The sequence below is a fragment of the Pleurodeles waltl genome, chromosome 10 (assembly GCF_031143425.1).
Source record: "Pleurodeles waltl isolate 20211129_DDA chromosome 10, aPleWal1.hap1.20221129, whole genome shotgun sequence".
Classification (NCBI taxonomy): Eukaryota; Metazoa; Chordata; class Amphibia; order Caudata; family Salamandridae; genus Pleurodeles; species Pleurodeles waltl.
This window is the reverse complement of record NC_090449.1, coordinates 1,021,825,352-1,021,851,724: the sequence shown is the minus strand read 5'-3', so window position 1 is coordinate 1,021,851,724 and position 26,373 is coordinate 1,021,825,352. Positions and strand designations below refer to the sequence as shown.

The following is a 26,373-nucleotide window of genomic DNA, read 5'->3' as shown; positions in this document are numbered from 1 at the left end:
GCCTCCAATTTCAATTGCTTCGCATTTACACAACACTTTAAAGATTTAAATTTTTAATTTTGCTTCTCTAGTCATGTTCACTTCAGTAATCTGTTAATATTGTTTAATTTTCCAGAGTAGGTGCCACCATTCCCCCCTCCCCCCCCCACCCAGGGTCTCTGGAGATATTCTAAGATGGACAACACACATATACACAACTGCTGGAAGGAGGATGAGGGTTTCCACACTCCACTGACAGTGCTAAGCCGCACAGGCGTGAGTCCAATGATGAAGGCCACGTATCATGAGTGAAGGTTTAATGCCCTTCCTCCGCAGACACATATTTATAGTTCCACCACGAGTCGGGCATCATTTTAGGCCTTAAACAGGAGGACCAAAAACAGGCACAGGCATGTTTTTGTTTGTCACTAAACATGTAGGGCTGTGTGTGCTGCAACCTTCTCGAAATATTCCCCCTGACTCTCCAACATTGTTTGGTCTTTCATTTAACAAATGAGTGCAATTTGGAGGCTCCAGTATTCATTTGCTTAAGGTGAACCAATTCGATTAACACAATTGGTAACTGTGATTTATAAAAGGAAAATTTGTGAGTGGATACCTGTAGGTCAACCCGCAGGGAGCAAACAGGCAAACCTGGCTGGCACAGTGGCCAGGAGCAGTTCTGACGTCTGAATGATTACCACTTTACTGTTATGTAGCACCTTACTTACGTTGTCTTTGTATGAGAAGCCTCCGAGCAGTTCATAACTTTAACGATACGACACCTTAATCTAATCTACCTTGGAATTTGTAAAAAAGTGTCCTGTGCTCAAACTTCAGTGGCAGGTTCACAACCACATCTAGAGGACATATGTTGTGGCACCAGACTTTGGGCATGATTGAGATTTTGGCAAATGGGTTACTCAGTCACAACGGTGATGGATACTCTGTCCTCCAAATTAGAACATTGGAATGCTGGGGGCTCCATTGAAAACAATGGAGTGCTGCAGGCTTTTACTGGCCGCTAAAAGCCAGCAGCGCCAACATTCCAATGTTCGCTTTGTTCACAGCCACAGAATGTTTTTAATAGAACATTCTACCCTGAGTGGCAGAATGTTCTAATAGCCTTAGAACCCGCCGTAGCTCTGGCATTTAACGCGGGGAGCGGGCCTTTAATAGCCGGTAGAGCCCGCTACGGCGGGTTCTAAGGCTATATTAGAACATTGGAATATTGAGGGCTCTATTGCAGACAATGGAGTGCTCTGGGCTTTTACTGGCTGGTAAAAGCTGGGAGTGTCAACATTCCAATGTTTTCTTTGTTCACAGCATCAGCTGTGAACAAAGCTTCACGGAGCGTGAGGGGATTTTAATCCCCTCGAGCATCGTGAGGAATTTGTTTTATTTGATAGAACATTCTGCCACTAGAGAGCAGAATGTTCTAATAGCCTTAGAACCCGCTGAAGCAGGCCTTTAGTGGCTGGTAGAGCCCGCTACGGCAGATTCCAAGGCTACATTATCAGTCCCCTTACTTCCAAAGGGATTTATATTTCAGCAGAAGGGATATCCGGCACCATTATGATGGAGTAACCTATTTGCCGAAATCTAAATCAGGTCCTAAGTAAAGGCGGAGGGGGTGGATTAATATTTTGTTACTGAAAAATCCCATTTGAAACTGGTTCCTTCTTCGTCACAGATAAAAACTACAGGGCTAATTCAGTCTCAATTGCAAACTCTTGCTTGTGCTTCAAATGGTATTGCAAACTGGGTAGTGTGTTCCCCAGCACAAATGTGCTGTGTGCCCACCCGACACCACTGGCTCACAAGGTGGTGGAGGGTGAAACCTGGTAAGGATCCTGCTGGCAAATAGCTTGAAATTCTCAGTTGTGCCCTCTCAATAACATTCCAGGTGGTGAAACTCCAATTTGTGTGATTTGGAATGTATTTCAGAGTGCATAAATCTTGTTTTTGTGCTATTTGCTAGCAAGATTCTTGCTGTTACCTGCAAACAGCTTGTGGGCGAATAGCGTGGAATATGCAATTTGTGCATGAACAAATAATGCACGGGCAAATATCACCCTACTTACAATCGTTTTTGGATGCAAACCTAAATTTGCACCCAAAAATCAATTATCCCCACAGTTGTAATCAGGGCTTTTGTGTGTTATGCTGTCAGTATGCATCTTGTATCAAATCAGCATCAGGGATTAAAAGGTCAACTCATTTTCTTTTTTGAGTGGACACTACATGTTTTAGGACCTGAACTTGCCTGTGCTATCTTTTGAGCAATCCCAAAACACAATAAGAACAATTTCTGTCTCTCTGTGGCTGGGCACCCCTCCCCACCATTATCCCTGATCACTTGTCGTACTTGCTCTCTGCTGGAGGGGAACACCTGTTATGAATGCATGGTTTGCTCTTATCATCTGAGGCTTTGCTATTAAAATCTGGTGTGCCTCTTATGTATAAAAGTATGTTTTAGTTATTAATTTCAATTAAGGGTTACACTTTGTGGCTCCCTTTCAATTTTATCTCATACTAAATGAATCTGAGGGTATTAGTATATATTATTTGGCATTTATGTACCCTGGTTCCTAGGGATACTGAGTTGCCCCATATGTTTTACTGAGTATGCAAGTCCCATTAGAAGTCATCTGTGATTATGGCATAAGTACAGGGTTCCAGTCATATTTGAGCAGTCACTGCTATGGCTTACTTCTCGAAATAACTGGGGACACAACCCAGTGTAGCATTGTTCAAGTAGGAAAAGTATTCATATCTCCTAAAGGATAATGTATGGTATTATGGACCAGTAAGTTTGCTCATTGAGGTGAATGGTTGCTTCTTCGTTTGCTGTGATCATCAGGTCACAACTTTCTGTCTCAACAAGGCCAATTCAGCCTAAATCAAGAACCATTAGATTTGGTAATGGGGATTCATGTTATTATTACACGGCTACTGGAACAAACACCACTGCACACGCAGATGGGGAATATAAAAAAAAAACTAAAGGCTGCCCAGTGGCAGGGGCAAGCCGGGTGCACCAGGTGAACCCCTATTTTAAAAAATAAAGCTGGGTTCTATGAGGCACCCCACAAGTGATGGGAAAATCAGTTCAAAGCAAAAATTAAGCAGGGCAAAGGGGGCCAAAAAAACTAAGGGAGGGGCAAAGTTGACACTCAGTATTATAGAGAGAGGCCACAGAGCCAATCCCACCTTTGTTTCTGGGTCGCATCCCATCTCCTTGGCTCTACAGCCAACTGTAGGAGTCTCCTGTGCTTCCCACCTGAGAAGAGGACATGCCGATGAGTGGGAGCAACACAGGCGGAGCACCGTGGGGAAATACTTAACATCGTCCATGCTATTGAGACCTGCCTCTGTTCTAGTCACTGTGAATCGCGAAACTACAGCCTAAAGCCCTCTAAAAAAAACTAGTCATTAATATTGCTATTGTTAATGTTCTATTTAATAGCTGGAACTTAATGGAGTAACCTGTGATCAACCACTGGAGGGCCCTTTGCTTCCTCTTGAAGCCTAAACAGATTGTAACAAGCATCACTTCATCCTTTATTTGAATTTGCAAAAGCACTGCTGATTTTATAATGCAATCAGAGCCTGTGCTATGGAGGTCTGGTGCCTCATGGACTGTATCTAATAGAAATGTCACGGCAGCCCCAGAAGATAGCCGATGAAAAATGGGGTTTTAACCCACATGTATTACTTACTGACCAGAGTTGACAGCGAGTTCAGCGGTGGCTCACAACATTGACCTATTTTAATGTGCTCCAGAACCATTAGTTAGTGGTACGACAAGATGGTAAGGCATTGCTCGTGTCTTGACACAGCCTCTAAAATACTGCACGAACGAGGACACTTGTCTTGTTTAGTTAGGGCTCAGCGCACATTCTTCCGCAGCATCTGCAAGCACGCGCCGTGTGTGAGATCTCTGCGTCGACAGATACTGATGTGGATGACCCAGATAGCACCATGAAGTCAGTCTTATTTAACATAATATTGCATTATGGGAGTAGTCCTCTTGACTCATTTCAAGTAATTAATTTGGACCAATGGTCATGACCACAAATGTGTGGCTTTAAAATGGTTTGTAAAAAGAAAGCCAAAAACTAGAAACCAACATGAAAGCACACAGATAAAAAGAAAATAGCTGAGTCCAAATTGTGTTTGAAAATTAAAAATGTGTAAATATATGACATGTAATTCAATTTAGTTAGTGACACTGACTAACATTAATTATTCGTTGGTTTTACAGAAAAACTGTTAAGAAACCTCATCTAAGATTAAAATATTTATGAATTCCAATTTCCTCATAATTCAACAAATCATACAAAGATGTGGAGTAATGTTACTTTTTTATGCAACAAAATTGAGAGCCAGACACATTACTTTGCATGCATACCGCCTTTCGAAAAGACAGATGAGACCAAGGGGATATTCAGACTACAATGAATTTTGGATTTGAACACAGTGGGGTATTCCACCCCAAAAATAGTTGGAACATCGCTCGCTAAAAATAACTGAGTTACTGAATTATTAGGTGTATAGGAGCTGGAATAGCTGAACTGGGGCTGGAAGGAGCACATCAAAATAGAAGCTACAATTCTGGTATTTAATCACCTGTAACCAGCTTAGTGGAGTTCTCTTAAATGCAGGTATAAATTTGAACTATTTGTATTGAAACAAAAATCTTTAGCTGCATATTTCTTTTACTTAGAACTTTAAGTTGTTTTTTTTAACTAAAAATGACTTTGCCTATATTTTCCCATAAGACTCCTGGTCACCACGGACACTCTTTTTAGTATCCAATGTAATCTCTCTAATTGGTTGAGTGATTGTTGGGGAAGGCCTCAACTTCAGAAGGCCTATTAAACAAAAACCCAAGACAGTTCTGTCTGCCATGGGAATTTGGCCCCAATTATGCCCTTGGAGGATGGGATACTCCGCCGCAAAGGTGACGGATATCCCGCCCGCTGTTTCACAAGTTCCATAGGATATATGGGAACTTGTAATATGGCAGACAGGATAGCCGTCACATTTGTGATGGAGTATCCCATCTGCCAAAGTGGTAATCAGGCCCTAAATCACCTAGTAATCCTAACATTTATGCATATGTAAGCAGCTTAGATTTTGAAATGCAACATTACCCTTCTCCATGTGAACATAGTAGTCCTGTTTGAGAAGTGTAGCTCTTTCTCTCTCAATTGAACCACTCTTGAACAGCTTTTGATGAGTCCTTCTCTTTAATTCTGGCATGATTACTATGTCAGGTTTGATTACCCATGAATGAAAATATGCAAGTTTCAATCCGTTAGCACTTCACACAAGGGGCAGTTCCCATTTCACCTATTGATGCTGTCATGCAAGACCCTGAGATAGGGTCTCACTCTCTAATTCAATTCTATCTCTTTTAATTCCAGATATAATGTGCATCTATAAAACATCAATTAATACTTCCAAATGGATCCTTATTTTATTAATTCTTCCACTCTGCTGAGTCAATAATGTCCACTGCAAGAAGGGAAAAAAGATACTTGCACCAACAAATGTATTTGCATTGTTGTATGTTTATTAAACCACTTCCCATTCCTAAAATGAGTGTGAAACATTTCACTATTTTTTCAGATTTAAACAGGGAGAGCTATATAATCCAGCAGGTTGGAGGCCTTCTTTGACCTAGTTCCTACATGCCTTCTTTATTAATGAAGGCACACTAAGCCTTAGAAAGGCCTACATCTTACATTAGCATGTTTTAGTAGGACATGAGAACTATCAGCATGAGTGTATTTAATCTTTAAACTCCCCATGTACATAAAATACATCTCATAATGTACTGGACATGGAGTGCCATGCCATTTCCACCCTAAAATAAAAATCATATTTTGTGCGTGAATCAATCACTTCATTTTACAAGAAAATAATTCCCATTTCTCTCCATCAAATATTTAACTATGAAGGTAATGACCGGATTTAAGGAATAATCTTCTTCTGAAGATGAAATGCTTCTTGGGACACAAGTTCATCTAACTCCTGTCTTTGCAGTTGCAATGGAGAGAGATATGTTAGGTCATAGGTCCTTATGTGTCCTGTCTGTGTGGTTCTGACTCAGGATTATGTGTTGTGCTTTAGTTCCTGTCTATTTCTGTGCTGCTGCTCAGCATGGTAGATAGTTCTATATGAAATGCTGGCCCTGTAATCCTTGTCTAGGGGGGATTCGTTGTATCCCTTGGTGTAGAAGGATTTAGAGTCAACTACCTAAGTCCTGGTGGGACATCTCTCCCTTGCTGGTTCATTAAGAAACTTCTTACCTGAATTTGGATTCTGTGTTTCTTTACAATGCGTCCTCTTCCTGCATGTTATGATAGGTGGTGCACATTGAATTGATATGACTATGTTTAAGCACCTATCATGTCACACATTCATCACTCACCTTTCCTCCGTCCTACTTGACTGGCATCTAGATAGTCCGAAAGTGAGCCCCACACCTCTCTCTTTAGAAGGCCACACAATGAGAGTAGAAGGTGGGATCTGGAAAATTCAGAATATGAAGCAGCCACTGCTGCCAACATGTTTCCTGGCAATCACTGCTTTCTGCCTCATCTCTCCCTGAAGCCCCTGCTCTGTGAGCCCCAGGCCTGCCATTCCCCTACAAGTTCATAGAGCGCTGAATCAAGCTATGCATGTGCCAGACCTTCCCCAGGGTAAAGAATTGGAGAACAGCAACTAGCTGCTCTCCATATCCTTGGCCCTGCTGTTACTTAGCTCCATGTTGCTGTCTGGTTCTACAGCATACATTTTACTCACCCGCTACCTCTTATTATGATCGCCTGCACGTAGGAGCATGATAGATCCAGGAGGGCAGGACCACAAGTCACAGAGCTGCTGGAAGACAGGATCACCCTGAAGTCCAGGAGGCAAGTGAAGGATGGTGGTGGCATTAAGAATCATGCATGTCTGGGTCTATGTGTACACATGAATAAATTAGTGTGTGTCTCAGCATGTGTGTCAGCATGTCATTGTTCCTTATAGCATGTGTGTCTTACTCTTTGTTTGTGTGTGAGGCTGTAAGGGACGGACAAGAAGGGCTGAGTGATGAGTGAAATGTGATCCTAGCATCATTTGGCCCTAACACTATTGCCTGCATCTCTGGCAACATTTCAGTTGTCCCTGGCGTAACACTGGTCCACAGTCATATATCGTTGCTATTCCAGGAGGCATTCTGTCTATTCGTGAGGCAATTGTGGCACATACTTGACATATAGTGGACATATGGCAATATTCTATCTATTCCCTGCAGTCATAGTGGCCCATACTGGACATTCTTGTCAATATTCTGGTTATCCTTAGTAAAAGTGGCCCATATATCAAATACTGTGAGCACTGTTCACAATAGTCTGGTCATATTTAGCATGATAGTGTCCATTCCTTAATAGAGTGTAGACATTGTTAACTGTATCCTTGCTTTATCTGGCATAATTTGCCAGATAATAATTCTGCTTTCCCTATTATAAGTGTCCCATTCATCATATATTCTGGGCATTCTTGGCAAAATGCTGACTATTGTAAAACACAAAAATCTAACACTGACAACAACGTATCGTAAATCTAAACTACGCAGAAAAAGACAGTACACCAATATGTAAGACAAAAGCACTACAAAATTAAAGAAAATATTTATTGAACACTTCATGGAAGCAACAGCAAGTGGGACTGGTCAAATCAATCCTTTTGGCCACTCTTGTTTTGTTATCATTGGTGTTCAAGGGATTCCACTCTTCTTCACCCTTGATGTCGCTTAGCTGGCCCTGGATGCTCCATCCAAGCGCTGACCCTACCTAACCAATACCAGGAGATATTGTGTCCTTCCTAAGCTCCAGTTTGTGTTGCTTCACTGAGGACTGATGACCATAGCAGACTTTATAAACACCCCTGTACTCCCTACTGTGGTTGAAAAATGCTGGCTATTCCTGGCATCCTGTTAGTCTGTTCCTGCTATAGCTGGTTATTCTTTGTGACATTATGCTTGACGATGGTATAATTGAGGCTATTTCAATGTAATAGGACATTCATGGCAACATTTGTGACATTACTACCATAATCATATACTCATCATTCATAACTGAATAATTTGAATCGCTTGCATTTATTATGGTGGTAAAGATTCAGTCACATGACAGGCATCCCTGACATTTGATGGTGATCATACATGGGCATGACCGTCGGAATGTGCCCATTGGAGACAGAAGTACATTTGAGTGATTAGGGTGTTGAGTTTATTTCTGCAACACGAAAAATATGCAGTTCGTGTTGTCTTGTCTGTTTATTCAGAAGCTGCTAGGCGGATGTTTTGGGAAAATAGGTTATATTTATGAACAACCAGGCTGAATTTGGGAAGCTTGTTGCTGATTTTGGTACCAGAGGGCTTTTCCTGCTGTGGCTACTAATTGATTGATCAGTAATGCGTTCTGAGTTCGGATCACCTATGGTCAGAGTAACCTCTATAATCATACATAGCTTAGCTGAGGAATTGCTATAGTGAGCCTGCGGATGGGTCTTCATCTGATTTCTTTGACCTGTGATAGTGCAATTTGCAATTTTCCACCCTGCCCATTCTAAGTGGAAACGCAGTCATAACACATGACTGAGAATATACACTCAAGATGCAGGGTGGAAAAATTTACTGAAGAAAGTGTATTGTGTATTTTGAAAAGTAATGGACAATGTAGCATTGCAGACCTAGAGTTTTTAACTGCCTGTAACACATCAAGTGTTTGAGGCAAATTTTAAGGAAATAGTGCTAAAAGATATACTATTTGGCATAATTTTCCATGCTTTTCTGGGCCTCAAGGAACCCCAGCAGATCTTGATAGGCTAAGGCTTGCCTAGCACACACACTTATGAAATAGTCAAGTCAAAACCTCCAGAGTTTTAGCCCAGTTAGGTATAAATTGTTCTTTTAAATGCACCATTTGACTAGGATTTTTTTTAACTGTTCTTCCCGGGAGACCTTCCTCAAGAGATTCAGGCTTACTCTCCTTAATAGCTCATTGATATTCAACAAATGTATTTGCATCCCAACACTTTCCAAGTTCATCTTTTGCCACTTAGAGCGGAAGGCTTTTTTTGGGGTGGAGGGAGGGTGGTTATATGTGTGTGTTTCAACATAATGTCACAACGTAAGAAGCGGCACATGTTCGTAACATAGATGCCCTGAGCATGAATATGTCCCTGTACTGGGAAAGAACTCTTTAACACTTAGACATTTATGAACCGTGCATCCCCAGTGATTCAGATGACAGCCGGACAAGCGGTATTGAGTGATGGTGGAAAGCAGACATGGCCTATATCTCAAGGACCTGGGCTGCATATTGATTTCTCATCCTTCCTTGAATTGAAATTGATTCTCTGTCTCAGTCACTTGCATCTCTCTGACATGGTCTAGGTGCAGGTCACTGCTCTCATTCACCATGCACCAGCTTGCTTCCATTCTACACTGGGAACCTGTCACAACAAATGCATTCGATATACATATATCTGCTTGAAAAGAGTCCCCAAGGAACAAAGGAATGCACACACGCGGGGTTGCACAATAATCTTATTTATTCTTCTTTAGCAAGCAAACAAAAATCAGACGCATTTCGGCTACTGCCTTTGTCAGTGTCGGTTAGCCCAGCACCATTGGCCTCTTGAAGAGAACAATTCATCAACGTAGACATTCAGGGCTTTATCAGGATTGATTTCTAGATATAAGGTGAAATGTGTGAGTTCGGGAACTCCAAGATGGTGACCAGTTATCTCTTTGTAGACCACATCATGATCACCAAAGAGTCCGTGTGCTTTGTTACTTACTCTTTTGAAATGTGTTTTCATTTGTTTCACCCTCACATCACAAAGAACCCGCTTTTCATGGTCGGCTGATGTCGGTGAAGGTTCTCATCAGTGATACATATATGTGTATGCCTTTGTGTGGGTGTGTTCAGAGATATATAAAGATGAATAGAGTTAACAAATTTATTCAGTGATTTTTGAGATGTCAAAAAATCACTGTAGAATAATTATATAGACACATTGGCTTGTGGGCCTGTGTTTTATAATCTAAGGGAAACCTGGTGTGCTGTTACGACCTAAACGTTTTTGCTATGACTGCCATCTGAACAGTGGACCTGCACTTGGATATGTGGGTTTGTGGGAAACAAAACCTTGGGAAGACATGATGGTGGCACTCTAGACATATCCCTGCAACATGCTGTCCTGGGTTGGCCTCTTCTCATAGTTTATCATTGATGCACCCTTACAAACCTCCCCATCTGGTCACATAGTTATATACCTGTGTATTTGATGTATTCCTTTAGTGTAGTGGTTCTTAACCTATTGACTTCTGTGGACCCCTACTTAATCATTGCTGGAATCTAGCAGGCTGGATAATTATTGGAATCTGGGGACATTCACTGTGTCATTACTAGAAGCAGGGGACCCCGGCCTAGGCTAAGCAAGATGATTTGAACCACAAAACAATACATCCGATTAAATATTTTATTTAGTTCACAACAAAATATAAAAAACACACTTTTAATTTTTTTTAAAATTTTTTTTTTTATAACGAATTTTTATTGATTTTGCAATAAAATAAAGTAATACAAAACAAACAATACAATTATATACTAAAAATAAAGTAACAAGGCGCCAATGGGCACCAAACAGTGGTCAGCTCCAAAGCCCCAGACAGCACCTTGAGTAGATAGACGGTACATGTCAATACCAACGTGCCACGTATGTGTCTCATTTCCCTCCAAAGGAGTTGGTGGAGTGTGTAAGGGTTCTTCTTTCCACTGTGTCGGTCCGCATCCCAGGGGGTTAAAATGTCATTCCGTCCCACTTCCCCCAGATCTTGTTATACTTACTCGGACACCCTCTAACCTCATATACGAGCTTTTCACATTGGGCACACCAGTCCATTCCCCTCCTCCATTTGGTCAGGGCCGGAGCCATAGTGGCTTTCCAGTCCGCCACAATGTCTCTTTTGGCCACTAGGCATGCCACCCCCAGCCAGGTACGTTCTGCTCTACGTAGTCCCGATTCTCCCATAACCCCTAATAGGGATGTCAATGGTGTCAGCGCCACGTCTACTTGCAGAATCAACGAGACCTCATGCGAGATCATCTTCCAATATGTACTGATAACCGAGCATGACCACACCATATGGAAAAAATCAGCTTTAGGGCTCATACAGCGGGGACAATCAGCCGTAGGCCGGAGTCCTGCTCTGTGCAATCTGGAGGGTGCAAGGTAAGCAGTATGAAGATAATATGTCTGTACTAGTCGGAGACGTGTCGTCATAGTCAGGGAGTGGGGAGCTGCCAAAGCTTCAGTCCAGTCCTCCTCTTCAAGAGGGCCCACCCATCCCTCCCATTTCTGACGAAGTTCCTCCAGGGAGCAGGCCGTAGTAGAGATTAATGTGCGATACACCTGGGAGACACCTCCCCTGCCCAGATTCCCCATCAGAGCCCTCCTCTCCATAGGACTGCTTACGGGTATGCTATTCCCTGGCTGGACCTGCGTCAGAAGGGCGTGTCGTACTTGGAGGTACTTGTGGAACTGTGTCTTATTTAGTGCAAAGATTTCTTGGAGATCCTCAAAGGAACGCATGCTCGTGCCCTCCCATACATCACCCAGAGTAGAGATGCCTATAATATCCCATTTCTGGAATCCCTCAAGACCCACAACTTCGCCCAAGCAGGTCCCCTGCCACAGTGGGGTCTGCTGAGTAAGGCGTCCCCACCATCCCGAGATCTTTTGAGCCGTCCGCCATCCCTGCAGCACCACCCCTGTCACCCCAGGGGTCTCACGAGTGATCTTACCACCATATAGGGCGTCAAAGATCTTGGGGTAGGTCAATGTCTGGAGTTCCAGACGGTACGCCGGATCTGTCCAACCCCCCCCCAACCAGTCGTTGATCACTAGTAGTTGCGTCGCCAGGTGGTAGTAATGGACATTAGACATTCCCAAGCCCCCTTCATTAACATCTCTCTGACAGGTTTTAAGCGCTAGCCGGGGACGGGTACCACTCCATAGAAATTGGCGTGCTAGCGAGTCCATGTCTCTAAACCATTTCATGGGGATAGGGTTAGGATAGTTTTGAAGGAGGTAGAGAAGTCTGGGAAGGGCCATCATCTTATAGAGTGCGATTCTTCCGAGCAAATTAAGAGGAAGGTCCTTCCAACGTTGAAGATCGTCTTTGATTCTTCTGGTTAAAGGTGTGACATTGAGCTCCCATGCTAATTCAGGGAGCATTGCGACATGCACCCCCAGGTATTTAAAGCTATTTCTTCGCACTGGAATACTTTGTTGCCAGTCCATACAATCTCTAGATTGATGGAGCGGAACCAACAGGGATTTTTGGGGGTTTAGGGCGAGACCCGATGCCTCCGAGAAGACATCCAGAATTTGCATGATACGGGGACCGCTCCTGGCCGGATTGGCTATGTATAATAGGACATCGTCCGCATAAAGTGCCACACGGTCTTCTGGACACACTGGCCAAGACCAGCCTTCCATCAGAGGATCCTCTCGAAATAACTTCGCCAGGGGTTCTATTATCAATGCAAAGAGTAAGGGGGATAGTGGACATCCTTGTCTGGTACCACGCCCGATCGGGAACACCCCTGAGACCACTCCGTTTACTTGGACCTGAGCCGTCGGATTAGAGTAGAGCAGTCCCACAAGACCTCGGAACTTGGGTCCAAGGCCGTTTTTTATAAGTACTTGTTCAAGATAGGACCAATCCACTGTATCAAAGGCCTTCTCGAAATCAAGTAGGAGCAGCGCTAGAGGGGTGTGTGACAGGATTTTACGGTGTGCTAAGGCTAAATGTAGACGCCTAATACAGTGCCTGGTGCTCCGCGTAGGCATGAAGCCGCATTGGTCAGGGTGCACCAAGACGGGCATTGCCTCTTTTAATCTATTGGCAAGGATCAAGGCTAGCACCTTGATCTCAGTGTTGAGGAGGGAGATAGGCCGATAAGCCGAGCAATTTGGCGATGGGGGCTGGGTCTTCGGGATTACTACTATTGTAGCAAGGTCAATCCCTGAGGGGAAGTGACCTTTCTGCTCGGCTTCTCTATACATCTCAAGTAAGTGTGGGGCCAGAATGTCACTACATTTCTTGTACAGTTCCGCAGGAAACCCATCCGGACCTGGTGTCTTGCTTGAAGCCAGACTGGCAATCGCACTCGTTACTTCCGCTAGGTCAAGTGCTTCGTCCAGCCTGTCCCTAGTCGCCTGAGACACTCTGGCGAGTGTTATGTCGTTCAGGAGGGGGGAAGCTTTTTCAACCGTAGGCCGGGGGTGTTCTGCGTATAGGCATGCATAATAGGAAGCAAAACTCTGTGCAATCTCGATGGGTGTCTTGTGAAGGGTACCTGTGTTATCTCTAATTTCGGGAATGATTCTGTTAGCTAGGGGTCGAGTGGCCAACCAGTGTAAGAGCTTCCCATTTTTGTCCCCCCAGCCATAAATTCGGGCGGATGATGCCCTCCACATATGCTTCGCTGACTCAAGTGTTAGGTGTTTAATTTCCTCTCGGACCCTGGTGAGCTGCCTCAATGTGGAGATTTCGGATAGGACTGCTTGCTGGCGTTCCAGTTTTAACGCTACCGCTTCTAACTCGGACACACGTGACTCACGAATGCGCTCACGTGCTCGCAAGAGGCACTTAGCCTGCCCTCTCAAGGTAGCCTTGTAGGCAGCCCATAGCGTGCCTGACGACTGGACTGTTCCCACATTCAGTTCAAAGTACTGCGCGAGACGATCTCTAATCTCGAGGACACAATCTTCATCTTGCAAGAGCCAAGCATTTAGGCGCCATACCGGGCGCCTGGTGAGGTCTACTCCGCCCAGTCGGACTCGCACCGGTGCGTGATCCGACACCCCACGGGACAGTATCTCTGCTCCCGTGACACCGGAGAAGTCCATGGCCGGCATAAATATTAGATCAATTCTAGAGTGTGTCTGATGGGCAGCAGACGTGTGCGTATATTGACGCTCCATAGGGTGCCAAGTTCTCCACACTTCACATAGGCCTAGGCTGTCTGCCCAACTCTTAAGGCCTGTGGCTCGGGCCGACCTGCCCGCTGTGACATCTCCTGACACGTCTAATCTAGGGTCTAGAACCGCATTAAAGTCTCCTCCTACTATTGTGATTCCTTGGGGGAGTCCCGCCACCACATGTCGAAGTGAACATAAGAAGGTGTCAAATCCCGCTGGGGGGGCATATACGCATACAAGATTCAATGTCACGCCACAAAGTAGTCCTGAGACTACTATGAATCTGCCTTGTGGATCGGATCTCGTAGATGTTACCACCATGGGCAGTGAGCGATGAAGCAGGATACCTACCCCTCTTGATCCCCTAGAGAAGCCTGCGTGATAGACCCTATCAAATCCCCCTCGGGCCAACATAGGGCATTTAGTTCCCATGAGGTGTGTTTCCTGCAATAGGGCTACCAATGGGGAATATCTACGGAGAGTGTTAATTACTGCAGATCTCTTGATCTTATCTAGCAGCCCGTTCACATTCCAAGAAATGATTTGTGTCAATGTGGACCAGACGTGGGTTGCGTAGGAGTCTTACAGCTTTGGATGCCAGTCAGTGGGCTAAGGAATGACCAATTAAAACTTAATAACGCAATACTCAAAATACATCTATCTAACCCTAACTTAACCTTCCTCCCCCAAAACCGCCCCCCACCCCATACTCCCACCCAGGAAGCATCTGTCGCCCTAACCGTCAACCAAAACAGGACAGCCATAAGGACTGCCATAGGAGTGGAGTGATGGACCCCTCCATTAAGACGGATCATTTACAATTATTCACTAGAAGTCAAGCCATATTTTACAGTACTTGAGGGGAGCTTGTATCCCCGCTGTAGCCCATCACGGGTGTCTTCAAGGTGGACCAGACTCTCCAAACTTCCCCATGCGCTCCATTCGGGGCTCCATGGAACACGTCAGCCAAGCGCTGGGGATTGACTCAGACGGCCCTCCTCCTCGGCCTGCGCCTGAATCGGTCCCGTCGGAGACTCAACGGGCAACCCTCCCATTTGTGGGCCAGCCTCTCCCACCGCCTCTCCGTTCACAGAAGTGTCCAATTGTCCTCGTCTTCCTCTTCGAGACCTAGTACGTTTACGACCCCGCCAGGGCCCACCGGCGGGGGGGAGATCCACCCGGAAGGGCTCCCCTCTTCGCGCCGCCGGGCCCCTCCGAGCCCCGACGCCCTCCTCAGTCAGCCAGTCCCATGCCTCTTCCGGGGAATCGAAGAAGTACGCCTTGTCTGCCATAATAACTTTGAGTCTCGCAGGGAAAAGGAGCATGTACGAAAGCTGCATCGCCCTAAGTTTTTGTTTCACTTGCTCATATGAGCGGCGGCGGACCTGGACCTCCCGGGTATAGTCTGGAAATACTAAGATTTTGTAGTTGTCCCACTGAAGATTTTCAGAGCGCCTCGCCTCTTTGAGGATATTGTCACGATCTCTAAAGTTGAGGATTCGGGCAATCATCGGCCGTTTTGGACCGCCCGGAGGGGGGCGAGGACCAAGGGCCCTGTGCGCACGTTCCACTGCAAACCATGGTGAAAGAGATTGGTCTGGCATCCAGCTTTTGATCCATTGCTCTAAAAATTCGGTGGCTTTATCCTCTTCCGCGCCTTCCGGGAATCCTACAAAACGTAGGTTGTTTCGTCTCGATCGATTTTCCGCATCTTCTGCCCGGCTATGTAATTCTGCTGTTCAAGTTTGTAACTGGGCCACCTTGGTTCTAAGGTCAGCTAGTTCGTCTTCGTTGCAAGAGACTCTGCCCTCCACGTTAGTGATCCGATTTGCCGCATTTCTGAGGTCCTGCCTGATAAGGCCGATCTCCTCACGCACCTCTCCGATTTTAGTCTCTACAGCTGATTGCGAAGACTGGATTGCCAGGAGGATGGCATTCACTCCGTCTGGTGTTGGGTCCCCCGCGGCTGTCTCTCCGCCCCCTCTCGGACCTGTTGGCGTTGCAAATTGATCAATCTTTGGTTGAGAGGGTGGAGGGTGTTTACTTGCTCTGTCTTTCCCCATGTTATCTCAGAGGGAGGGGATGGAGAACCCAGATCGAATTATGCAGCTCTTCCGTCCAAATTCAGCACCCTAAGCGCATCTACAGGGAAGACACAGCGGTCGGGCCCCAACAGGGTGTGCCAGCGAAATATGTCAAGGACCTTTGAATTTGTTGGCTTCCACTCAGTCATGTGTAGCTGGATTGCCCCGTGGCCGGTTTCTTCTCCTATCAGACAGTTTTGGAAAGACGGGAAGTCGTGGGGCTCGATGACCATCCGCGAGCCCCAGCGCGTCGTAATTACATTCCCATCTCCGAGGTTATTGGCGTGCTTTATCAAAATTGCGGCTGTGGAATAGGGGCAAGCCTTTGGGGAGTCTCTTTAAAATTAAGGATTGTGAATCGCAGGGCACAGCCTTAATGTTCAGGCCCGCTGCGCCCTACTGAGTTCCCATTACGCTGCTTACTTATGGGGAGGGGGGCCCGATCTCTCTTCTCCCCTCCTCCTCTCCTCTCTGGCGTGAGGGGCAACTGCGCTCCTGCGCGGGCGGACCAGGGGGGGCCGCAGGCGTCCACTTCACCCCGGTCGCCCAGGATCAGCGGCCGTGCTGCACAGTCACGTCCCCTTAGCCGCACAGCTCACCTCCTCCACGTCGTCCTCGCTACTCTCCCCTCGCATAGGCAGGGTATCACAAGCCGGCCTGTGGGCTCCGGACTGCAGAATCCGGTCCAGACGCCCTCCGTAGGACACTCTGCGCGGTCTTCTTAGCGGGCAAGCCCCTGTCCAGGGGCCCGACCACGTCCACTCGAGTCAGGCAGGGGAGCCCCTCTCCCGGGGCTCACTCTCTCCGGGCCTCTCGCCGGGCCCACGGGTCCAGCACCTCATAGTCCGGCCCTCCGAGGACCAACGGAGAACGCCGGCTTCGTCGCTCTCCCGTCCCCCGGGGGCACCAGGTTTCAGCTCGCCCCAGGCACTCCAGCCCCGCACACGGCACCCGCGCCGGAGGAGGCCCCGTCAGCGGGCGGGCTCCAACGCCGAGGCGCATCCCGGCGCCGTCAGCCCGGCCGCCATCTTAGGAGACCCACCGACCCGGTCGCATCCAGCCTTCACAGCTCTCACGGCTCGGACTGAGCCAGCGCTAGCGCCGGAGGCCTCCCCGAGGTCCAGGAGCTCACGGGGCGGCCAGGGCAGCATGGTAGACCTCTCGATGGCGGCTTCTGAGGGCGGATGACGGAGGGGTCCAGAGCACTCTCAGAGTGCGACCGCCATCTTGACGCCCGAAGCCACGCCCCCCACACTTTTAATTTTAACGGTAAGGTTTGAGCTTTTCTAACTTCAATTAATGGAAACCATTGTCCATATTATTTTATGTTTGATGCCCTTGCGTTTCCCACAAATCTGGGAATACCCACGCTATTTTTAGCCTCCAATTTCTAATTTCTTCTCATTTACAGAATGCTTTAACATTTTTAAATTTTACATTTGCTTCTTTATTTCAATGCACTTTTTTAGAACATTGCAATGTTGAGAGCTTCATTGAAGACAATGGAGAAGCTCTGGTCTTATAGTAGCTGTTATAAGCCCTAATGTGTGTCTCATGTTTCTCCCTTTTTAATTTAAAACAATTATCCCTTAGTGGGTAGAATCTTCTAACAGCCCTTCTGTCTCAGGCTACACCAGCTGTTAAAGGCCCTCTACCTCCTTGCAGGTCCTCGTCTGCAGCTTGCTCCTATAAATTAGGTTTAGGGCCTTTACCAACTGTTATAGCCCTCATCAGCAGGCTGTAAGGCTATATTAATTTTTTAATATTATCTACGCAAGTGCAGACCCTGTGGGTAGGCTTCACAGACCCCAGGTTAAGAACCACTTCTTTAGTGTACTCCATGGATTGCAACTACAGACCTACTCAAATGTAAAAGATAGTTGGAATATGGTATATTACCTATGATGCCTGTCGGCATACAATTTGGCATCTTGATGTTAGCACACCATACTTAATATCAGCATAGGTGAGTATGAAAGGATCCAAGTATAGGTTGGAAATGTAACTCCATAAATTCTGAATCAGAATTGCAATGCACTACACAATGGCCCTCATTACGACCCTGGTGGTCCAAAGACCGCCAGGGCTGTGGTGGCGGTCTCGGCAGTGAAGACTGCAAAATTACGGGTTCGGCGGTTTGGCCAAAGCCAAACTGCCAATACTCTGCCCATCCCCCCTCTTTTCCACGGTACACCAGGCTGGAGGTGAGCACGTCCATAACGGCGGATGCCGTAACACCGCTTGCGGTATTATGACGCGGTCATAGTGACAGAAAAAGCTGACGGACTAAGATCTTGCCAACAGGGATAAGCATTCCTGTCACCAGGATACACTCGCACAAACGTCTACATACCTGCACACATGCACCCACGTACTCCCACACACAAACACACCCCCCACTCACCCACGCACTCGGGTCATACACCCCCATTCACACTAACATACACAAACACCGTACTCACACATGCATTCACGCCCCCTCCAGCGCATACATACATTCACACACCCATCAAGCGCATACATACATTCACACCCCCTCCCTCCTGCACCGTATACACTCACTCACCTGCTCTCCCCGTCCACTGACACACATGCACCCGCTTTCCCTGTTCACTCACACACATCTCCCCCCTCTCCGATCCACTTATATACACATGCACACGCATACACGCACTCACCCCTTTCATCCGCACAATCGCACTCACGCACTCAGTGGCTCACACACGCACTCATGCACTCACCCCTCCCCATCCAAACACTCACACACACCTCACCCCATCCACAAACACTCACACACCCCCATCACCCCGTCCACAATCACGCCTTCACGACATTCACACGTACACACACACACACATGAACTCCCTCCCCATTGGACGATCCACTTACCTAGGCCGTTGAGGTGGCTGTCCAGGAGGGGACGTGTCCCGACGCTTCCACTGCCGGCAGCGCCCCACCATCAGGACACCGCCACGCCATATTACGGATCATAATACAGCATGCGGCGTCCTTTTGGCGTGGCAGTGAGGGCAGTGGAACCGCCTCTTCACCGCCGACCGCCAGCACGACTGTTCTTGGAATTCTGCCTGAATTATGAAGTCAGTCATAATAGGGCGGTCTTAAGACTGCCAGCAGTGGCAGTCTTTCGGCGCCCGCTGCTTCGGCGGTTATACGAAAAGACCGCCAAAGTCGTAATGAGGGCCAATGGCTTTGTTGTCTGTGTTGAAGACAATCCAACATGAGAGGAGGACAACAAATGCATGCAGCACTCAAAATATAAGAAGGTTTGAAGGAAAAAAGAGAAGGATAAGATGTGAGGAGAAAATTAGAAGAGCAACAGGAGGGGTAATCAGTTCAACTGGAATCTAGAGAGAGTTTCTCTCTACACTCTCGGTACAAGGCTCCACAATATCCTCCAGGACCTCAATACCATCTCCTCAAAATGTCTGACTCACAACTTATTCAGTCTGCAATCTCCCAAGCTGATGTGGTCAGGGACCTCTACTGCTCTTACTATAGGCTTAGATGACACCTTTGTTTATCCCCCCATCCCTTCTGCTGTTATCGTGGGTTTTGGAAAGTTTGCAGAATTGGTGTCCATTTCTCACCAGTTTTGTGACAGAAGCATGCACAGTTGCTGCTCATGCTATGTATATTGTGTCTGGGAACCTGCATACCTCCCAATGCTTATGCTATATCTATTTTGATTGAGGCATCTACCAATGATGACCATGCTGTACATACTTTTGTAGAAGTCTTGCCCTGCAACCCCTGTTGGGATACCTTGTTTTGTGATTGAGGCTTGAGTAGAATATCTGTGTTCTACTTGTTTTGGAGGGAGATGTGCTTCCTTGCATTGAGGGACTGTTTTGAGACTGATGCATACACTTCTGCCTTTTATTTTTGGGGCATCTGCACTGCTGCATATTGTCATGCGAGGGATGCTTGCACATACGCTTTTCATGATGAAGCAGACTTCCACTGCTGCTTCTGGTTCTCTGATGTAAGGTTTGCACCACCTTGCTATTGGTCTTGGGTAAGGAAGACTTGCATACCATAATTTATAGTGGTTCCTTACAGGAGAAAAGGGTGGGACAACATTGCCACCTAGCTTCATGTTGTCAGTACACCATATTTCTATGTCTTGGCTTTTCTGTTACAGGTACTTATTACCAGGTGTAATCTGTTTGATAGAAGCAAATTAAATTCACAACTTCCAGAAAACAGTTGATGTCAAATAAAAGCCCAAGACTAGAAACCTGGTGTCAGTCAACATGGAGAAAGATACCCGAGCAGGACCCTTAGGTACCCAAATGCTGGATGATTTGACACTAGAGCGATCGTGGCCCATTGCTGGGAAGATTCCACAGATCTATCCTGGTCAGGCCATCTATGCATTGCAGGATGGAGCTGGAGACGAGAAAGAGCTTTGGAGCTCTGATACAACAGCATTGTGAGAGGCGGTATCCAGCAACATGGTGGTTTACCACATTAAGATGACGAAAACACTGCATGAGTATCACATGTGGGATCCTTCTCCTTGTTCTTAGCTGACCTCTGACCTAGTTTGCACCCAGGCCTTGACCTGGCTGGAATCTCAATCTCTAACAGAGTGTTTAGGGTTTCCAGAATATTGATTTGCCCTTGTGAGACCCAGGTGGGCCAGTCCCTGACACAAACTCATGGGATGATACCTCTTGGTGTCATTGCTGGCCTCAACTCTAGCACATATTGAATGAGACCCACTAGGTATGGCTTCTTGGAAGGACGGAAGTGCCCCCTCTCGCTTGGGGTGTATGAGACATGAAGGTGCTGTACAACATCTTGTTTGTACTGAATGAGGCCAGCTTGCTTCTGATGCGTGAGAGAATGTTTTACCAAAAGAGAGAGGCTTCTCTGTGTGGCCTAACCCTTTGCAGAGTTGAGATGTCTTTTTTTTTTTTTTTAAGACTTGTCGCCATTATTCATCTTATAATAGCCATTGGCAGGTCATCGGTTGACACACATCCTTATTAACGATTGTCATTAATTAACAGTGAGGTGATAAGAAAAAGGAGGCTGCTCAAGAAAACACACCACTTGCAGTCATGTGGTCTGCGGTGTAGGAGTTTTCCACTCCCTAACTTGACATTTGTATTCCTTCCAACAAGTTTTCAGATCACTTACCCAGGTCATTGCATAGAGTAGTCTCTTGGTGTGCTGGCGTACTTTAGTTCTGGGTACTCGGCTCACCCACCCACCAGGTTTTAGTTGCAAACAGCTTGCACACAAGAGGGAAAGAGGAACTCTAAGGTATCTTTATGCTTAACTTAGTGGAACATACACTGCTGTCTAAGCACCATTTGTAACACTGCATTTGTCTAGAGAAAACTCAGGCAATACTGGTTCTTTTTGGTCCTAATTTATAGTTGCAGATAATGATAGTTGGTATAGTATTATAAAGACAGATGTACGAATCTGCTTACTAGTCCCAAACCGTACAATTCTTTAAATTGTAGGGATTGAGACCAGTAAATGTGTTTTTGGAAGGTTATAAACTTATTTACTAATTTGGTACCAGGTTACTGAATCACTAGGTTTGCTTAGCACATCACACCAAACCAGTATGTAGAAGTGTCGTGATTAGGGTGTCCATTCCAAGTACCGATTCCTTATTAGTATGGTATGTATTAATGTTTTGAGACCGAAATCCAATCCTAAAATATTAATCTTTTACCGACTACTGGAAGGTAGTGGTAATCTATTTGTAAATGGGAAGGGGTCCCCAAGGAATTCTTTCCCCTTTGTGAATGGCCCAAAAGCATTTTATGAGTAGGCTGCGGACAATGGACCCTGTGCCTAATCTTAATCTTATTTTTTTAAAGAAAACAAGCAGCATTTTTTAAACATACTTTATTTGAAAGCAATCCCATACATAGTGGTGTGCAGATCCCAGAATTTGCAACCTACCTCATTAATATGCATGAGGTAGGTTGCACTCCACCCCACTACTATTCGGATTTTTAAGAACCGACATACTAGTACATAGGCTGGTTTTTCAAAATCTTTCCTGGTCATAAAAATAGTTGCAAATTGAAATCAGTATTTTTCTACCAGATATTAGTACATATAGCATATAGTCCTTGTCGAAAGCTATAACGTTGGATAAAGTTCTGACTTATAGGTCCAAACCGAAGGGGGTGTCTTTAAATAAAATTTAGCCTAAAGCAGAAGGCCTATAATGGTAATAGAGTATTCCAGCGACTAAATGTAGAATAGTTCAAATGAAACGAGGAGAAACAGAAAAACAAGCATTGAAATGTTGATGCAGGTCTGTACCCTCAGTCACTTGATTTTGGTCAGTGTAGCTCCGAACACTTTATTGTTTGAACATGTCTTGAATTTAGTTTGCTAAAGTTTTTTTTGTTTGGAGACATTTACAAAATGTAATACATACGTGTACAATACCTCTTTAAAAGGGCTCTGTGAAAATGTGCCAGGAGTTTCGATCTTTCAATTTGGCAGGTCTGGCTGTAACTTCTTCCAGCCCCGAAAACCACTCCATGTATTTTTCTCCCCAGAGCTTTTATTGGCCAGAGGCAAAACTGGTACTTTCACAGTCTTCTATATATATGACTTCTGTATGTGTTTTTTTTGTAGCCTTGCCTGCAATGGCATATCCACCGAAGGAGGCGAAAGCATCGCAGAAGCCCTGCAGCACAACACATCTCTGCGGATACTCTGGTAATTACACACATGCTCATCTCAGTAGAGAGTCATCTGGGGAACGCTGCAGTTCTATCACAGTTCTGCATGCTGAAATCAGCTCTTCTCCCTTTGTGCTCTGCCCCTCAGGTGAGGCTGTGATGTGCGTACACAGCTGCTGAGGTAATGCAATTGTCAACCAGTGTAAGCCATGTGTACAGGGTTGGTGTCTGACCAGTTATTTCTTAATGATAATTAAAACGTGTATCTTTAATGCGACAATCAGAATGCTTACATTAAGAAATTAATTAGTGTTATCCTGCATTCAGTTAATGCATATTACTGTGACAGAATAATTTAGAACAGTGGTTCCCAACCTTTTGATTCACGTGGACCCCCATTTTAACATGAATGGAACCCAGGGACCCCCACTGAATCATCACTGGAATCCGTGGACCCCCCGCCTGAGTCATTACTGGAAGCTGGGGGCCTAATTTGTCAATATTTATTCATATTTTTTAATTTTCTAAGCATTCGCGGACCCCCTGAGAAGGCTTTGCGGACCCCCAGGGGTCCCCGGACCACAGGTTGGGAACCACTGATTTAGAACATTTGATCGTTGTGCACACAAGTCTCAATATAAAAAGTTACACTCATAAACCTTGTTATAGGGTGACCAGATGTCCCGGATTTGCCTGGACAGTCCCGGTTTTCCGATGACTGTCCCGGTGTCCCGGCACTTGTTTCAAAAATACATAAATGCCCGGTTTTGGGAGAGGGTCGGGTGAGCATGCGCACTTATCACTGTGCACTGTGTTCACACTGGCCCTCTCATGACACCACTGACTCAGTATTGTTTAAAAAACTCTCCTGATGTGCTGCCTGGCTTAATTCAGGCAGCACAGCAGGATTTAATGGGGAGTGAATAAACCTCTGCGGAGCCTATCACCCAAGGCCAGAATCCCATTGCAACACACTGGAGTATGGCAGAGGGAGTCTTTAATTTTCATGCTACAGAGGTATGTGTTTTGGTAGCATGAAAATTAGACTTCCTTGGCCATGGTGTGGTGTGTTCTAGATGGCTGTCCTGATACACATGATATCTATCTATCTATCTATCTATCTATCTATCTATCTATCTATCTATCTATCTATCTATCTATCTATCTATCTATCTATCTATCTATCTATATATGCCATTGACATAGAAACAGGACTAAATGTTGGCACTGCTTAGTGCAGTGTCAACATTTAGTCCCATTTCTATATCAATGGCTGTCCGGGTTTTTTATTCAAAACATCTGGTCACCCTACCTTGTGACCAATTTCTCTTCAACCTATTAACTGCTTGTTTAATTCAACTATTAGTTTGTTGGAGAAGACCTTGGCCAACCAACGCAAATGACGCGTTACTGTTTTCAAAATATTGTCTGGTTTCTAGAAATATTTACCTTCTGTGTTCACTCAAGGGTTTAACCCCACTTTTCCCCCCACAAATTGGAAGGAGGTAGAAACCACAAAAACTTGAAAATATTGACTACCACTTACAAAAGTGCAGAGGAAAAAATGAATATTTTTTCTCTTCTGCTGTTTCAGACTCCTTGCAAATTGGTGATTGTTGCAAAGCAAATCTTTTGTTTGTGCCTTTAAAAAACACTCACACTTCCTTGTACTGCACGTTTTCCATTCTGATAAACAGGTGTATTTCAATAACTTTCTCAGACCCTGCCAGGGTAAATCCAAAAGCTTAAGATACCTCTACAATCTTCAAATCGAAAAGAATTGAAATTGGAAATAACACAACGTTTAATTTTATATCACTTGTTGAAAATAAACTATGAAGGACTAAGCGCAAACTGTCTTAAATGTAAAAAGGAGGGGGGGTTATCACCAGAGAAACTATCCTTTTTTTGAAAACCAAGGGTTTAACAAGCATTTGAAATGCAATGGGTCTTGTGTTTGCTCGAGTAAGAGCTATTTGCTTTGTAAATTCTGAATTGGACATTTCTTGCTACATGAATTGAAAATAAAAAGTAAAACAGACGTTCTCTCTCAGTCAAACGTATTATCGGCAAAAATGATATTATCCATGTAACAGGGTCGATGTGATGCAAAGCGCTCAACTACTGTGAGATAGCGCTGCGTAGGAAACATATAGAAAAAAGTAGTCCAGAAATCATACGGAAAACGGAGTCCGTATGTTTTCAGTAGTTGGCCAGTGCATTCGAGGAGGGCTAAAGACTGGAAAAGGCATCAATCAATCAATCAATCAGTAATTATAGAGTGCAGCTACCCACCCGTGAGGGTCTCAAGGCGCTGGGGGGCCTCATCCGAATAGAGTACGTCTTGAGTTTCTTCCTGAAGATAGTGAGCGACTGGCTTTGTCTGAGGTGCAGGGGGAGGTTGTTCCAACTCTTCGCTGCAGTGTAGGTAAAAGATCGTCCTCCAGCGATGGTTTTGTGGATGCGAGGGACAGTAACCAAGGCCATCTGGGTGGAGCGGAGGGATCTGGCGGGGGTGTGGGAGGAGATGCGCTGGTTCAGGTAGGCTGGTCCTGCATTGTGTATGGCCTTGTACGTGTGGGTGAGAAGCTTGAAGGTGATTCGCTTCTCGACCGGTAGCCAGTGGAGGGTCCTCAGGTGTTGGGAGATGTGTTCTTGGTGAGGGAGGTCCAGAATGTGTCATTCTGGATGAGTTGAAGTTTTTTATGTTCCTAGTTGAGTTGCCGGCACAGAGGGTGTTGCCGTAGTCAAGCTTGGTCGTGACTAAGGTGTGGGTGACTGTCCTGTGACAGTCTCCTGGGATCCATCTGAAGATCTTCCTGAGTTTGCAGAGTGTGTGCCAGCAGGAGGATGTGACAGAATGCAGGGAACAGTGATGAAATGCTTCAGCAAGCAGGGAGCTGCTGTTACAAGCAGCTCCGTGCTTGCTTCAGCAATGGCACAGCGAGGGGTGCCAGAGAGTCCGTTAAAGGGCATTTTGTAACATAAAAAATGAATGAATTAATTCATTAATATGTAGGGACCGTGGGGTAGCCCTTGAGGGCTCCCACAGCGGTCCCTGAAAGCCCATAAATGGCTAAAAATATAATAATATAAAAAACAAAACCTATAGCTTTGACCTTCACACTGAGCCCTCAGGGTTCGAGTCCAGCTGGACTCGCTTCCCTCTTTTTTTTGGGAGGAACAATTTATTTTAATTTTTTTAAAAGATAGATACATTTTTTATTTGAAATTGTACAGAAATATCTAATTCTAAGTAAATCATACATCAAAGCCTAAAAAAACTCTGACGCTCCCTCTTACTTTTTTCTCTCTCTTTCTCTGTCTATCTTTCAATCAATTTCACCCACTCACACACCCACTCAGACACTCACACACCCACTGACAGATCAATTCAGAGCCTCGTGCGCACACTCACAGCCCCAGTCAGACCTTCATGCACCCTCTAACAGACTGAGTTAGAGCGTTACGCACCCACTCAGACTCTCACACACCCACTCACAGACCCACTAAAAGCATCATGCACCCACTCACAGACCAGCTCACAGACTGACGTACCCACTAAAAAA

The 26,373-nt window shown here is 45.5% G+C and overlaps 1 protein-coding gene across 2 annotated transcripts in view; it reads left to right on the top strand.

The window, feature by feature from the left end:
* Nucleotides 1-26,373, top strand: part of NOD1 (nucleotide binding oligomerization domain containing 1) — a 270,155-nt gene that overhangs the window by 209,611 nt on the left and 34,171 nt on the right. For both annotated transcript variants that reach the window (XM_069211945.1, XM_069211943.1), the window contains exon 9: nucleotides 22,758-22,841. In XM_069211945.1, coding sequence (XP_069068046.1) covers nucleotides 22,758-22,841 — 84 coding nt within the window. The remainder of the gene's footprint in view (nucleotides 1-22,757; nucleotides 22,842-26,373) is intronic.